Source organism: Lissotriton helveticus, chromosome 3_1 (assembly GCF_964261635.1).
Source record: "Lissotriton helveticus chromosome 3_1, aLisHel1.1, whole genome shotgun sequence".
In the NCBI taxonomy this organism is placed as follows: Eukaryota; Metazoa; Chordata; class Amphibia; order Caudata; family Salamandridae; genus Lissotriton; species Lissotriton helveticus.
In genome coordinates, this window is record NC_136061.1 from 1721809588 (window position 1) to 1721826301 (window position 16714).

Genomic DNA, 16714 nt, shown 5'->3' on the forward strand with positions numbered 1-16714 from the left:
TGCTACAAATGAGATAAATATGTTCAGCCTCCTTTAGAATGGACTGAAAATGCTGTTAGGAAAGGGCATCCTTGTCTATTACCAGTTGGTGTTAGCCAACAACATTGAGAACAAGCTTTGAAAAGCAGTGAGTTCCACTCAGCTCATTTATGAGGTCGTTTATGACACGTGTGATGTGTCTTTCTAGCTTGATAGTCTTGTCTGGGACTCACATATCAATGCACCCTCATGGCCCCAGGTTGTTTTGTCTTGAAGCAAACCTCCACTGGCGAAACCGACAGTGCAGGGCCAGAAAACATCTCAGTGACAACCAGCTTCTCTAGCTTTATGAGTTCACCTTCGATCAATGGTTACTGATGGAAGGGTAATCTCCTGTAGTGGGTCTGTGTGCTGTGCGATGTAGGAGGGGTGGGGTCCCTTCAGGCAGCCAAGGTCTTTGAATAGATATTTTAAGTTGTTCAGTAGTTTTTCAATTTCTCGCAAATCAATGCAGTAAGCAAACTGTATTAGTTCAAGTTCCTCCACTGTTGTACAACCCAGCACAGTGCCCACTCCTGTGATGGACCCAAAGAATTTTGTTGAGCTTGTGGCTACGCCATGACTGATTTCTATGCTGAATATGAGTGCAAAGGCAAATGGTTTAGAGCCCCACAGGTGAAGATTTTAGAGGACATGTGTGTGAGCCTCGAGGTGTAGCTTTAGTAGGTAGAACGGATTTAGGCTCCTTACATTCATGAATGCCCCTGTATCGTCAAGCTCTGTGATGATCAGCCCATGCGTTTGCACAAAACATGTGGGATGGATCCTCTTTCAGTTGGTGGTTTAAGTAAAAACGAATATTATGGAGATGTCCTAGTCATCATCTTCTTCACGGCTTGTCTCTGGCTGTCATGTGTTGTGATATGGATGTTCACTATCGATGTTGTCAGTGACCATGCGTAGATCGTCACAGGGTGCGCTGTAGTTTGGTGGTTACTTCATGTATCCCTTGCAAAGTGTTTTGTTTTTTTGTTGTTGCAGAGTTTTATATAGCGCGAGCTAGACCCGAACCGAATCAGGTATCAGAGCGCTTTACATAGCACCAATTACGTTACATGAGGACACACTTTCATTTTTTAGGCACGGGGAGATTAGGTGATTTGCCCAGAATCACAGGAGGTTTTTGGCGTCGTTACCGAGGCTCGAACCCAGATCCCCAAGTCCGAGGTCGAGCGCCTTAGCCTTTTAGGCCAACTCCTCTCCCCAAGTCCAAGTCACCCATGTTCCGCTTACAATGTCACTCATTGAATGCTTATACCTCACATATGTTATGTTCATGTTCATGTTTATGTTATGTATATGTTTATACAGATTTTTGTCATTCTTTTACTGTAAAGCGCTCTGCTACCTCCGGGTCTTGACAGCGCTATAGAAAACTTCCTAAATAAAAAATAAATGTATCCCTTGCAAAGTGGTTGACGAGGCCACAGTTCAGCATGTTTTCCCAAGAGTGGGACAGTAACCCTGCGAGAGCAGTGACAGGCCGAAATGTTCACAGTTCTTACTGTCATCTCTGCCTTCTTTGCAAGGCTTCTCCTCCCTTTGGGGGCCCACCACCTCCAGATGGCATCCAACGTCCTCCTTAATTTCATGTGGCTCTTGTGGCTAATCTTTTACTATTACTTTGGCCAAAGTGGATTTAACCTGCTTTGTCTGCCTACTCAACAGTTCCTGGAATCCTGCTAATGTATTCCATCCAATAACAATACCATGTTTCCAGAGGATGAGTTGATGAAGGACCACCAACCTGCAGCCCTAGATAACTTTCTCTGTCACCTCTTTGTTTGTGCAATCCTCTATGCAGGTAAGCACCAGTTTTCACAATCTTGCTTAGAAGATGGATTCACCTTACCTCTGTTGAGCCCGTCTCATTTTGAAACACTCATGGTCAAGGTACATTTTCAGATCGAAATGAGCATTCAGAGCAGCGGTGGCTTTTTTATATTTGTGTTCATCAATGGTGTTTGGTAGGTGCAGAATAATTTGAAGATCTCCTGTCTAGCGTAGTGCAGTGGAAGGGACCTTTATCTTCACCACTGGTTACTATCATAGATGGAAGTAGTAGTTTAGCCCTGCTACCCGCAAAAGCCATCTGGCGCTGCCATAGCTGGGTCCTTCAGCACACTGAACGGTGGAGGTGGGTTGATACCACCACACAACTGGTGTATAGGACATAGCTGCGTGCCCCTAAAGTGGTCACCTGGTTGTTAAACTGGTGAGAGCCAGAAGGCACTGGACCCTTCACTGGGTATCTTTTATGGGGTTGGCTACCCCATATTTGTCATTGTCCGTCATTGGACGGGTGAATGTATCTTAGTCACAAGTGCCTGTTCATCATGAGCATGTGATTCTTGCCAGCAGAAGGCAGTGAAGAAGGTTTTGGTTAGATTGTTATTTGATTTGATTGAGTGGTCAACTTTGTCATGTTCATTTCTCCACATCTCCCTGTAGCGCAATGATTGCTGCTGCTCAGTGTAAGCGGGGGAAGGGCTGAGATGACCCTCATGAAGTGCAGGCAGGTTTCTTATTTGGCCCGGCATGAGCTGACAAGCAAGAGCTAAGTCCTATTACCTGCTTGAACTTAGTCTGCTAGAACGCATGATGCCAATGGCCTTCATGGCTGGATGGGCCGCTCTCTGCCTCCGCTGTGATGTGCAGCTCACACGGAGGGGCCCAACATGGTATGTTGTTACTTGGTTTTCATTTGCGCTGACGACAAAGTGGAGGTGCAGGATATGTACAGCCTGCCTTATCGCCAGTAATTGTATCCCAGCCAAAGGCACACCAAGGAGACAGTCACTGGTTAGGGTTTTGTATCATCTGACCCCATGCACTCACGACGCCTTTATCTATTTCCTGGGGCCATGCCCAGCATCAAGGTGTAGGAGGCTGCGTGTGTGAGTGTAGTGTTCCATCTGTGACAGGTAGCCCATTAAAAAGCTCAGCTGGAATTTTGTAAATATAATTCAATAAAAGAATGACGCTCGATTGGCAAGACCAAACATGGAAGTATTGACAAAGCATAGTTCTGTAAAATATTTATATGAATTTTCTTTAGTGGGCCATTGTTTATGAATGAAAGAACAAATGGGGCGCTGGGGGAAAGGGTCGGAGGATGGGAGGTGGGCTTTAGCCCTGCTACACAGTCCATAAACTCAGGAAACGCTTCTGGTCCGACAGTGTCATGCCTTCCTGTATGTCCCCTTTGGGCTTTCTGGGTGCGGTGACTTGTAACACCCGGGCATTCAGCAGCCTTTCTGTCATACACCTATGCAGTCTATCAATGTGTTCGGCTAACATCAAAGTTAAAACGCATTAACAAAGAAAGTCAATGACCCCTGAGTTGGCAGGAGGCTTAAGCCTCTGCATCACGTGCCGCGCTGTCTCTTCCTGCTGCCGCCCCCAGTAATCTATCCGACCCTGTAAAAACACTACAGGAAACCAACTGGCAAATATTTTCCTCTTCTCTTTATCCTGTAATGACACCGTCGACAGGGCAAACATGCGGGAAGCTGTGTGCTGAGGGAGGTATTGGGGCCTCCTCCTTTTAATCTGCCTCTAAACTCCGGCCTTTGTGATGCAATTGACACAACCCCTACACCCTGAGCTAAACAAAAACAGATGGGCGGCGAATCCAAGAAGTCATGGAAACAAAAGACAGACCAACAATGAAAGGATATCTGCTCAGCAACCATTTCGATAAACGATTTTATCAACAATATACTGCGTGTGAGAGAAAGACTTCTAAATCCCTTTAAATAATGTTTCTGCAAACTCAATTTATTTTGATGTTTTAAATTATTCTGTCCCTAGCTTGCTCTAAAATATATTTTGTGTAAAAAAAAATAAAGTTTTTGCTTCATGCAGTAATCACTTGATTTAAATTTTATAAAACATATTACACATTTGTGACCTTTGTCGTCAATGTTACTTTGATATTATTTTATTCTTTAAGATCTGTAATATCAACGGAGCCTTTACAGATGTGGCTATTTTTCCATGCTGCGCAAGAGCGTGTCTTTCGTGGAACCGTCGTTTGTTTTTACTGTGGGCCGCACCGACGGCTGTTAGTTCTTTTGTGCCTCCAATGGGCCGAGGCTGGGCGTGGTGGTTGGCCGCCCCCTTCTCCGCTGAACATTTCCGTGCTTATATATACTGTAAGCTGGGGCCGCTGCGGCAGTACTGGCGCTGCTAGTTGCGGTATCGTTGAGTCTCGAAGGCGGAGAAGCAGGGCGACGGCTTGGGCTCGCCTTTGTTTGTTTTTGCTGGAGCTTTGCAGAGCTGCTGTCCCAGGATTGCCTGAGCACCTCGCGCTCTGCACACCCGGATCTGGCTTTTTTTGTCGCCAAGGGATCTAGAGTGCTGCTGACTCGCAGCCGTTGTATTTGGGGTCTTGGTTCTCCATTGGTGTGTTGCCGGTTCTGGACTGCAGAGGGGACAACGCGAGCTCTCCAGTGATCGGGGTAGGTACGCGCTAATAGTGGGCTGGCGAGGGGAGCTGGCTGCGCAGGAGGGAGGGGTGTTTTAGGTGGTGCAAGGTGTAGGAGTGCACTATGGCTTGATAGATGCACCTGCACCAACATCCACGCGGAACGGAAGGCAGTCTGACGCTGTGAGTGCAAAATGGACGGGCGTGCAGAGCAGCAACGGGTGTAGCTGGAGACAATGCGCGGTCTTTCAGTGCACAGTGAATTGACAGACAAAGCTGCGGCAACTGCCCCGAAAACGACTGCTTAAAGTTGGAGACAGTGCAAGGTCACCGGGTGGAAAGGTGCCGAACAAAGGGCCTGCAGATGCAACACACAGGCTCGTAGCCACGAGGGCACTATTGTTAGTTGCAGTGGTTGTAGTTCAAGCTACCACAGAGCTGATCAACAGGGTGAAAATGCACCGCCTTTTAGAAAAACAATGCTCGGATTGTTTCTTTCCTCTTGGGTGTTTACCCAGGGTCTTTGAGTCTTTCTGTCAGATGTTGCCGCTCCCAGGCAGGGGTCTTTGATCATGTAATGACCTAGACATTAGATCTGTTTCGCCGCGAGGGCATGGGGAGGGGGTCAGCCTTGCCACGGAAGTAGGGGCGAGGGGGTGTTATGGTCTTCGGTCGCACTGTGTACATTTTGCCATGTTTGGTGGGGATTCGCGCCTCTGAGCCTGCTTGTGGAAGAGGACAGTCGGGGGCCCTGCTGTTCCCCTTGCGGGGGATGACAGAGAGGCACCCCTCGGTGCGTACCACCAAGGAGCGGTCACTGTGTGCTTGGCAGATGTACCATGTTTATCTGCATGGGTTCATCCATGTTATCTTCATTTAAGTTTTTGTGTATTTGAGGGGTAGGTGTTACCTCGGTATCTCATGGGGTGGGGGCTTGAGTATATACTGGTGCTAATGCTGTTTTAATCGATGAATTTACCCACTGTGCCCCCGTATGTGGGGGTGCCTCGATTTCTGCCACCGAGTTTCACATGGTGTGTGCAGAGCTCTTCTGTTCAGGGCTTTGTTCTGCCCATAATGTATCGAGGGAGCTGAGGCAGCTGGTCCTTGAAGGGTTAAACTTTTGTTCAGAGTGCTGTTTTCGCGGAATGTCTTGTGGGATTCCTTTCAACTGCGGCAAGCACTGCTGTTATTTCTGGAGCAGCTCTCGATCCCATGGTCACTTGAAAGAAGATCTGAAATACACAACTGCAGCTAGTGTGAACCCGGGAAGGACTTGAGTAGATTTAGAGCATGTGTATGTGAAATACATAACGACCCTGCTGCCGGCATATACCATGGATATATAATGTACTGAACGTAAAGTATTGCAGATCCATGAGACTCGGGTACTGATACATAAAATATACCCAAGCCTGCTGCTAAGTACTGGCTTAGGAGGTCCTTGTGCAGATTTACATAATACACACATAATAATATACCGAGTTTGCTGCCAGTCCAAGCTTGGGAGAGCCAAGCGACTAGATGTGATATATGTACACAGGCACGCCGACACGCCTCTGAATATTTGACGGTTCTTTGGGATCTGTGTGCGTGTGCACATATAAAGTACATGCATATGTTTAGCAAAGGTATGTGCATGGGGTATAATCTTGTGGTATTCATTTTTACGTATACAGCGCAGTTGTCGTGTGCTTGTGTATATATGAGGGTGCCTGTATGGGAACGTGAACATAATTCACATGCATGCATTCGACAGAAAAAGAATCGGCTGACGTCTGTACAGAAAGCTGGCCTGGCGGGGGTGCCGACATGCAAAGTGTCTGACGGGTGGGTGGCAGGTGGGGGCTACCGCACATAACCTTGTCAGCGCGGAAGACGGGGAAGCCTGAGGCACATTACCCTTTGTGCATTTTCCTGGCTTCGATTTTAGTTTGTGTCCTGACTGGAAGCAACTCGCTTTGTTGTCAAAGGAAGTCAGTCTGTGTATAATGATTGAAATGCGTGTGACCAACGTGCAGTCCAAAGGCTACAGGGAAGATCGGGCATCGGTGTTACTATTCCAACACTCCACTAGCCCTTGTTAGTGTAAATTGGAGCGAAGAGCCATGGCTACATTTCTAGTTAAAACTCACCCTACGTGGTGTCTGAATAAACGAGCCCAACTAGTCTATTACCTTCTGTTTGCCACCCTGATCGATGGGTAACTGCAGGTTAGTTGGGTGGGTAGGCGTGACTGATTCTGCGATTTAACGGGTCTTTCTTCGAATTTAGTTTACCCACCATAATCTCCTGCACACTTGAGGGACAGGGTTGGCATTTGAGTTCTCAAGTGAGGAGCAGTCGAACACAGTTACGCCAGAGTAGTGGTTTTATGTGACAGGGTGCTCTAGTTCGTGCTTTGCAGGTTATTGGGGGGGGGGGGAGAGTGGAGTTTAAGTTGTGGGATCTAACAGGAGGTGTTTGGTTTGTGTGAGGGTGGCCTCCACTGTCACTTGGAATTTAGGGATTAATCAGTTGGGTTGCATGCCAGGCCTCTGGTCTGTGTGGGTTGGCCCAGTCTCTATTGCTTGAGTGGATGCTATGCAAGTAGACATGCTCTAAAATTGTGTTCTAAATTGGTGTCTTGTCTCTTTTCAGTGATGGCAGATCATATGATGATGCCCATGGCCCACGGGGTGAACGGACTGCAGAATTACCGGATGGGCACGAATGGCATGCAGGGGCCTCCCCAGCACTCCATCAGGACCTTACCCAACGGACAGATGATCCAGTACGCAGCTACCAACATGGACGGGGGCATGAGACTAAGGCCGGCCATGAACACTCAAATGGGACACCACCAGCTGCCCTCCGCCATGATGTACAGCAGCCAGGCCCCACAGCAGCCCCAGCAGCAGTACATGAGCCCAGTGACCTCTCAGCAGCTCATGGCCAGCATGCACTTACAGAAACTGAACACCCAGTACCAAGGGCACCCGCTCCTGGGCATGGGCGGCGGGCCCATGGGTGCGGCCTCCCAGCAGTACAGAATGGGGCCCGCGCTCCAGCACCCGGGACTGCAGCACATGCCGCCCCCCGCCCTCACGCTCAATGGCATGGACACCGACCTGATCGACGAGGAGGTGCTCACCTCTCTCGTGCTGGAGCTGGGCCTCGACCGGGTCCAGGAGCTGCCCGAGCTCTTCCTGGGACAGAACGAGTTCGATTTCATTTCAGACTTTGTCAGCAAACAGCAGCCCAGCACGGTCAGCTGCTGAGGGCTGCCATTTTGGTTTGGGGCGGGAGGGGTCTCCTTGACGTGGACAATCATCGGGCACTGATGAATTGCACTGGATGGATTGCTTTTCACTTTCAGTGTGGGGGGGATATATATTTTCCTCTTGGGAGGGCTCTTTTTATTTAAAAAAACAAACGTATGGACTGCTTTGGAGTTTAAGGCAAGTGCTTCAGCGTGCTATGTATACAGAATGGTGTTATGGGGCCGGTCCTCGCGCTTAATGGCCACGTTGGCCAGCGCACTGGTGATTCCTCCGCTTGCACCTGTGCGGCAGTGAACACCATCATGGTGACATTTGTATCATTGCGACCAAGATTGCCATTGAATCTTCCAAATATGTGGGTGAAACGTGCGGATCGCAGTAGCCAGCCACCCTTCTATGGCTGCATTCTTTGTAGTGATTGGGAAATAGTCGCTTTATGTTCTCTTTCTATCCAGCACCACACTGTACCAGTTGATATAGTCAGTGTTGGAAAATGAGGATATATTTAAAAAAAAATGAAAGATGTCCCATGTCTACGGTTTGAATGACGAGCCGCAGCTGTTGGTAGCTCTGTTTCTCCTGGCCCAGCACCTGCGGCACAGATTAGGCTAAGCAGGGTTGCTATATATGTCTTTAAGCCTTATTAGTATTCGTATCCTACGTTTTGACATCTGTACAAGTAATCATGCTATTTTTAAATATTTTGGAAAAAAGCTTTAGGCATCTAAAGCTGCAGTCTCGCACCTTCCCTCCCCAAGTCCCACTTCTGAAACCAAATACAGTAGTAAGCTGACTATTCCCGATTGTAATGTTATTTATTTTTAATTATTTATTGTGAATCCGCCTGGGGAGGACTGAGGAAAGTCACTGCAGTTTTAAAGCGCGGCTTCAGATCATAGCTGGGGCATTTTTGTATGTATTTCAGCAGTTCTACTGATGACCTTCATTAAACGGCTTTATAAAAACAAGTATTTTTGGGACGGTGCCCAGTCCAGACAAGAAGGCGGTGCTAGGGCTTGTTTCACCCGCAAATCGACGCACACGGGAGCCAATTGAAGGGGGAAGGTGACTGTTTCCAGCCGCTGAAGTACTTGTGTCGACTGCTAGGCGCTACTGCCCCCTGCTGTTATGATTGCACATTGCGGCTCCTCATTGTTGATCAATGAAGCGAGAATGTACAAATGAATTTTTCAATAAAAGCAAAAAAACCTTTAACGTTTTCTCTTCATGTCCTTGTATTTTGAATCAATCGTGCATTTTATTAATGAAATTGTTTAATGTGGTCACTTTAAGGGCCATACGTTAGTTGTTGAGTGGGCCTAACCAGTGAGTCTGTTAACCCAGTGAGCATGGCCGGAGGCTTATTTCGGACTTAAATTACACAGGCTGGTGTTTACCACCTCCTAAATGCTATATCTTACTGCCATGAGTACGTAATTCGAAATGTTTAGGACGGATTTAAAGTTATGTAATATCGCAATAAAACATGCATCCGTTTTTTTTCTCAGGTAGTACAGTGCAGATATGAAAACAGTCTTGTTATCTAAATTGTCGAATATTTGTAGGATCGAGTGGGTGTGAACTGTTGAAAGCTGCTCCCATATACTTTTTTTAGTTCCTAGTTCTTCGCTCCTAGAATCTTTTCCTTAAAATAAACATTTGTGAAGGGTTTTTGTGGCTTTAACCTACATGGGACTGAGGGGGGAACCATGGTGACACCCAAGCTAGAGGCTTCTAAGACACATATATATGGCTGTAATTACTGACATACTTCACTTGTATGTGAGAATTTGCATCACTGTGTTATTTATTACTTATAAAATCACACCGACTATTTGTTTCCCTCCCTCAATGGCACCACCAGGCCTAACTCCACTCTGTTTTGAAATATCATTTTGATTAATTTATTTACTGCATTACCAATGCAAGTCAAATCAGCTTTATTAGGCTGGGCATGCAGCCATAAAAACACAAAAATACAATGTAGCAATAAAAGCGAACACCAGACATGACAATACTGATACATTTTAGATTATAACGATCTGTGATAGCATCTGATACATTTTAGATTATATAAGATCTGTGATCGCATCTGTAAACAGTTTAAAGTGCTACGTGGTCAATCAAGGTGCATTGAATGCTTAGAACACACTGCGGCCCTAAATGTTTAATCGTCAAGCATCTATTTCAGAAAAAGAAACTACTCCATGCAATTTACCAAATCTTTAGATTTGAGTGACATTAAAACCATTTTAGCTATCAAGAAACAGGATAAAAAGATTCAAAAGGCAGGTCATAAAATTATAACAATACAGCAATTTTTACATACAATAATCAATTTGAGCAGCATGATGGTTCACCAGTAATTGAGCGCGTCTTTTACTCGTAACGCTTCCTAATTGCAATAGAGGCTTTTATATAGTTGGCTACCGCAATACAAATATCCGCAGAGGCCAATGTATGCAAGAAATTAAAACCATCAATATATGAGCAGGGGCCAATCTTCCGTAGTAGCAGAAGTAAAAAACAAAATCACTCTGATTTATAGAAAATGCAGAATATTAAAAAGTGCAACGTGCTTTGGCTCGAAACGTTATCGCACTGGCAAGAGATGAGCATTATCAATGCATTTGATGCATGTTCTTGGTAGCTAGTAAAATTGTTTTTAGGTATCCTTTAATGAGGGTAGCTAGCCTATTTTAGTGTTCTACCTTGCTTGCCCCTGTGGAATGCTGTTTTAGGATTCCAATATGCATATATTGGATAAGATGACAAACCACAGGGTCCACAGAGTAAAACTTTGCCTGTCCCACATCTTCAATGGATACATTTGATGTCTTGGGTTATTGACATTTACTTACGTTCCAACTATGAAGGGTAAGTCAGTAAATACTTATTGCTTATTTATTTTCCTTAGTTCCTGCTTTGTCAGGTTGATATGCATATACTCTGTGGTGCTTCTGTGTTAGGCCCACCATCGCCCTGGCAATAGATCTAGAAAAGGGGCGTCCCATGGGGATGATCCTGAGGGCGAAGTTTAGCTGTCCCACCACAACCTGAAGCTGGTGTAAAGTCACCTTCGTACAAGCCAAGACCGCGTCAATGGCGTGGGAAAAAGACTTCACTTTGTCTTGTGGTAACCTGCATTCCCCCGCCACCGTGTCAATTTCAATCCCCAGAAATGTCATGCATGTATCAGGACCCACTGTCTTGCCCGGGGCCAGCGGAATATTAAATTCCCTGAATAAGGCCACCAATTGGTCCAACGCCTGATTACAAGCCGTGGAGGCGGCCGGCCCCATAACCATGAAGTCATCTAAATAATGCACAACCTCCCTGCAGCCTGTCTTATGAGAGAACAACCATTGTAGCATGCAACTAAAGGTCTCAAAATACCTACAGGAGACAGCACACCCCATGGGCATACACTTATCATAGTAAAACTGCTGGTTCAGTTGGAATCCCAACAGGTGATAATCCTCCGGGTGAACAGGCAACAGGCGGAAAAGCGGATTCTATGTCCGTCTTGGCCATGATGGCGCCAGGCCCTAGTGACCTCACTTTATTCAAAGCTACGTCAAAGGACGAGTAAGATACTGAACACAAAGTTGGGTCGATAGCATCGTTCACAGACTCTCCCTTGGGGGCAGATAAGTTATGGATCATCCTGAATTGCCCCGGTTCCTTCTTCGGTACTACCCCTAGGGGTGAGCAGACAAAGCCTGGGAGCGGGGGGGCCCCGAACGGGCCAGCTACACGCCCCGCACTAAGCTCCTTCTGCACCTTCAACTCAACCACCGCAGGCATCGCCCTCGCAGATAAAAGATTATTGCAAAACCTAACCGGGGGGACCCCAAGAGCTGGAATGCGAAACCCCTCTGAGAACCCGGAGTACAAGATTTTGGCTGCTGACCGGTCTGGATACTGATTCAGCCAAAAAACCAGTTTCCCAATGTCCACCGGGGTGGGCAGCTTATGGCTGGGAGGGCTTAACCTCTCTGCCCCCCCCTCCCCGTTCCTTGGATTTTTTAATGCACTTGAATTCGGGATGCGAGGGGTGCCCGCAAAAGGAGCATGCGTGCCTGAACTTGCACTTGTCCGGCGGCCAGGTGCACACCTTCCTGTTAAATTGCCAACATGTCCCCCGCTTATCCCCAGGTCCCCCCTGGGATGTCCGAAAGGGCTGTCTATTGTTTTGCGACCCACATGCTTTGGCATTCACACTTTCCAACCACACATTGACCTCCACCTGGTCCCAACCCATGTCTGGGTCCTGCACCTTCTCCCATCTGAAATCCCTATCATAATCCAGCCAGGCTGTCCCTCCATGCGTCGTGTGCGCTTTCAAAATCCTGTGCATATAGTACACCAATGGCCCCGCCAACTCTGGCTTCTTCTCAATAACTACTGTGATGAACACCTGGAAACCAAATAGCCAGTTCGTGATAGATTCTTCCACCCTCGGTCTCCTATCCTTGGAGGAGTTATCCTTGCCCTCCTTGTCCTTACTCTCCACCTCCATTCTCTTGGGCCTAATCAAAGCAAATATATCTACGAATTCCCCCTTCCAAATTTTTTCCTTCATATCGGGAGATACGTGTGTAGCCAGGCGGCCTGGTTTAGACAAGACATAACCCTGGCCACCCCCCACCATCGCTCCCGCCCCGGGCTCCGGGCCCTTCATCTCAGGCTTACCTCCTGGAGTACTGGGGGCACAAGCGGGGGCCGCCACCGCCGATGGGGCCACCGGGGCATTCAGAGCCTGCGTCCTGGCTAACAGCGCCAATTGCTCCTTGATCTCGCCTAGTGGGCCCTCATCCTTATTCCCCGGGACCCAAGGCGTGACTGCCGGGACCAAGGTCGGTGCCACGGCTATCGGAGGAAGAGGGGGTGCTGCGCCCGGAGCTCGAGTGAGCGCCTTCAGGGCATTTAAGATTTCCCCCAAAGCGCCCCCAGTCCCAGCGCCCTCGAGTTGGGGCTGGGCGGGTGGGCTTACTACCACTGGTGGGGACACTGCGACCTTCTCAGGAAGCACCGGGGGAGATCCCAGCGCCGCTATGGCCCCCAAGATTTCCTTCAAGATGTCACCCGTAGGCACAGGGGCCGGGGGTATCGCCGGAGCACCTGGTGCCGCTGGGGGAATAACAGGCGCTTGAGGCGCGGGTAGAGGGGCCCCTGGCGCTAGTGGTGTAGGCGAAGGAATTACAGGCGCTTGTGGCGCAGGAACAGGAATTACTGGAGCTAGAGGCGCCGCCAGTGGGATTACTGGCGCCTGGGGCACAGGAAGAGGCGCTACGGGTGAAGGAATTACAGGCGCTTGTGGCGCAGAAACAGGAATTACAGGCGCTTGTGGCGCAGAAGCCGGAATTACTGGAGCTAGAGGCGCCGCCCACGGGAGTACTGGCGCCTGGGGCGCAGGAAGAGGAGCTACGGGTGCAGGCGGCGCCAATGGGGGGGCACTCGGCGAAGGAACCCTCGGAGGGGGGGGCAGCCCCGCTCCCCCACCGCTCCCTTTCTTCTTCTGCCCACGTGAGCCCCTAGGATTCTGTGCCCTCGGTTTCTTGGGCAGGGGAGGGAACGCCGCTTTGGGCGGAACACCACGCCTGCGTGGGCGCTCCGCAATGTTCGGGGTCTCTCCCTCCGGATCGGAATGGGGCCCCTCAGACTCTACTTCACTGCACTCGTCGTCCCCGTTAAACTTCTGGAGGAGCAAGGCCAGTAACTGCGCAATCTCCGGGTCTTTGCCCTTGCGCTTATGGCTCTGCCCCCTGGGTGCCATGGTACCTTCTTTGCACCGCTACCTACTACTCTGAGTCCCGCTACCCTTCTCCCTCGCCCCCACACCCACCCTGCCGCCAGGCGACGGCGCCGGAGCTCTGCTGCCCTTTCCTAAGGCCGCTGCAGGCGAACGCGGGCCCGCACCACGCTCTCCGCTCCCAACACCTCACCGGGCTGCAGCAGGAGGAGGCGTCAAACAAGCCCCGGACCCGCGCCCGCCCCCAGCCTCAGCTAACCCCGGCACCTCACCTGGCGACCCGGTCGGCGCTCTCTCCTCCGCTGCACGTCGAGGTTCGTCGGCACTCCGTCAATGTCCTCGGGGGTCAGACTATGGGGCGGGGAAGCTACTGGGCAACCTAAGTTTAACTTAAAGTTTAAAGATTAAAACTAGCTGACTAGCGGACAGGGAGTGGCGATCAGGTCCGGCGCAGGCGGGGAAAGAGGCCGTGTTGACCGTGACCCAGACCTAAATAGGTCATGGCCTCTGCCCCACGCCCCCACCGGACGTGCGTCACGCGCCCCCTGACCCGGAAGTACTTCCCAGGATGGCTGCCCATAGGGCAGCCTCCTGGGCCTATGAACCAATGGCGGCGCGGTGTGGGCCGGGGGGCCGGGCCCTAAAGGCGGGCTCGTCTAGCCTCGCCCTTGGTATACTTTAATGTAAAGTAGACCAATTTCCATTAACTGGATATGTAGTGTTGGCACTTCCACTTCCTGTGACATTACCCATTATCCATACCTTTTTAGATCACCACTACTTTCTTTAAGCTCCCTTTCTGGGCTCAAGTGGCGCCTGGGTGACTTGACACTAGCTGATTGGTGCACTGGCGTAATGCACAATGTTGCCCCCTGCAGAATATGATGAGGGGCTCCAGTGCCTCGCATATATCTCAGATGTTCATTGGCCTATGCTAATTGGGGAGCCCAATGGTAGTTTGGGGGCTCTGTGAAGGGCTGCCCCCTTGTGCTACACACCTGGGCCAGTGCTCCGCTTAAAAAAATAAATATATATATATATATATATTCTTAAATAAAAAGCGCTAACTCTGACTGAGGCACAGGAGTGCTTTACATAAGCACCAGATTGCATTACATAAGAGCAGATTTCCTTTTTTTAAGGTACATGGATATTAAGAGATGTGCCCAAAATCATGAGATGTTGGGCAAACGCTGGAACTCGAACCTGGTACTTTAGTTCTTAAGTCTGCAGAGTGGTTGGTGCATACTTCTAGGTTTTTGTAGTCCAAAGCAACCAGATTAGAGAATCCCAGACTGCACAGTATCAGAAGAGCTGGTCATGTGACCCCACCCAAATAAATTTGTGGGCCTGGCTCCCATGCATTCTGTCACTTCACCGGCGTATGTGCACTTGAGTTAAGGAAATTCTAACAGTAAATAGGACAAGTCTAAGAAAGGGACATGGACTAAGGGAAGTGTCAAGTCAAAATATACTTTTATTTGATTCATTAAAAATCATAAAAGGATGGACAACCCATCATGAAACGCAATACTTTAAATATACATTATTACATCACAATAATGGGCAACTTATTAATTTAAAATAATGACTAGTATGACCATACATTTAGAAAATATGTACCAATTAGTTGGCTACTTGACTAGAGTCGCTTTTTAAGTATTATAGCTGGGCAGGGGAATCGATGACCCTCCAAGACTTAGGGAAGTGGGGAAAAAGCAAGCGACGAAACCTATTGAGAGATTAAAAGCAGCTGCAGGAAATGGACCGAGCTAAGAAAGCAGGAAAATGTAGAGGTGAATCGCAGGAAAAAAATGCAGAAAATACAATCCAGTGGGAAGGGGATTCTAACACCAGTTCATACTTGGGTGTATGGGGGGGGGGGGGGGGAGGGGAATAAAAAAGATTCAGACAAATGAAACCCCAAAATAGGAGAAAATGAATTCGAGAAATCAGCAAAAGGTGAAACTTTGAAAGAAAAGAATAAAAAGAACTTTGGTGGAAAAAGGAGCAAAATATTCATGTACTCTGATAAAGCTATATGTGTAATCTGGAAGTCACTGGCCCAAATCCTTGTGATTTCTACGGGTTAATGTACCAATTGCTCATGTTTTCCATTCAAAAGAAACATGCTAGGAATTGGCACTGAGCCAAAAAGGTGGACTGAGCATCAGAAGACATCCACTCAAGCAATATTTGCAGAATTTTCTTTTCAGTGTTTGCATTATTTACCATGCAACCCCACAAAACCTAAGGCTCTCTAGCCCATCTATCGAACGCCAACCATCTGCAAGAAAGCACCCCCCACACTAATGTTCAGAATTCATATTAATTTAATCCACAACGAAGAAACTAACTGAAGTCCATCCACGGAATGGTCACTTTGAGGGCACAGGATTGATCCCAACAATAACCGTTGGATTAACCTTCAACTTTGTGTGGCGAAGCAGCATGCTATCTGGCGTAAAGTGCTTCAATGCCTCGTCATGGTTAGCAAGCCCTATATAAATACAATATATTTAATGCAGAACTTGATCCATGTGACTGGTCCAATATATATATATATATATATATATATATATATGATTTTCTGCATGTTGACACTAGGGTTTATTGCAGAGGGCTCTACCACAAGACTCGTATGTGCTGTGTGTTGGCTCAGGAGTGTCCCCCGTGCCTTTTGGCATGTGATCTGCTTCATGTCAATCCTCTGCACAGGGCCACTTATAGAGCAAACCTAGGCTTACATTGACGGGGCCCAGTTGTTCCAGGCGCGACCCCTGAACCTATCCAATTAACTGCTTGTGGCTGCCACAGCACGTGGCTCTGGCGGAGAAGGCGCTCTTCCCACTTTAATTGAATGAAGCAGCAGTGAGTGCTGTCCAGAGTGGTGTATCAATTGCCAAGCAGTTGATGGTGTCACTGAGGCCAGATGGCGACAATGCAGTGGTTCGGAGTGAATCTGCACCCTGCTCGTTGCTTACACATGCTTGGTGGAGGCAGGACTCGCTTGTTAAAACAGTAACCGATGAGCGTTTCTGCCTCACTGAAGATATGGGTTCCATCCTTCATAAAAACCCTTTGGATATGAGCACGTTGGAACGTGTATACGTACACTTGGAGTTATTTGTCAGGGTCCTTTTTGAATTATACGAGGAGTAATGTAAGGATGCCGGGATTATACCTGATGGAAATGAAGGAGTGAAAAAATTAAAAGGTACATGAGAA

The 16714-nt window shown here is 48.2% G+C and overlaps 1 protein-coding gene across 1 annotated transcript; it reads left to right on the forward strand.

Annotated features, from left to right (window-relative positions):
* Nucleotides 1-4214: 4214 nt before the first annotated feature.
* On the forward strand, nucleotides 4215-8946 carry CITED4 (Cbp/p300 interacting transactivator with Glu/Asp rich carboxy-terminal domain 4). Its single transcript, XM_078682500.1, has 2 exons — nucleotides 4215-4502; nucleotides 7109-8946. Exon 2 carries the CDS (start codon nucleotides 7111-7113, stop codon nucleotides 7726-7728), a length of 618 nt encoding a protein of 205 aa, XP_078538626.1. The 5' UTR covers nucleotides 4215-4502; nucleotides 7109-7110; the 3' UTR covers nucleotides 7729-8946.
* The last annotated feature ends 7768 nt before the right edge of the window (nucleotides 8947-16714 follow it).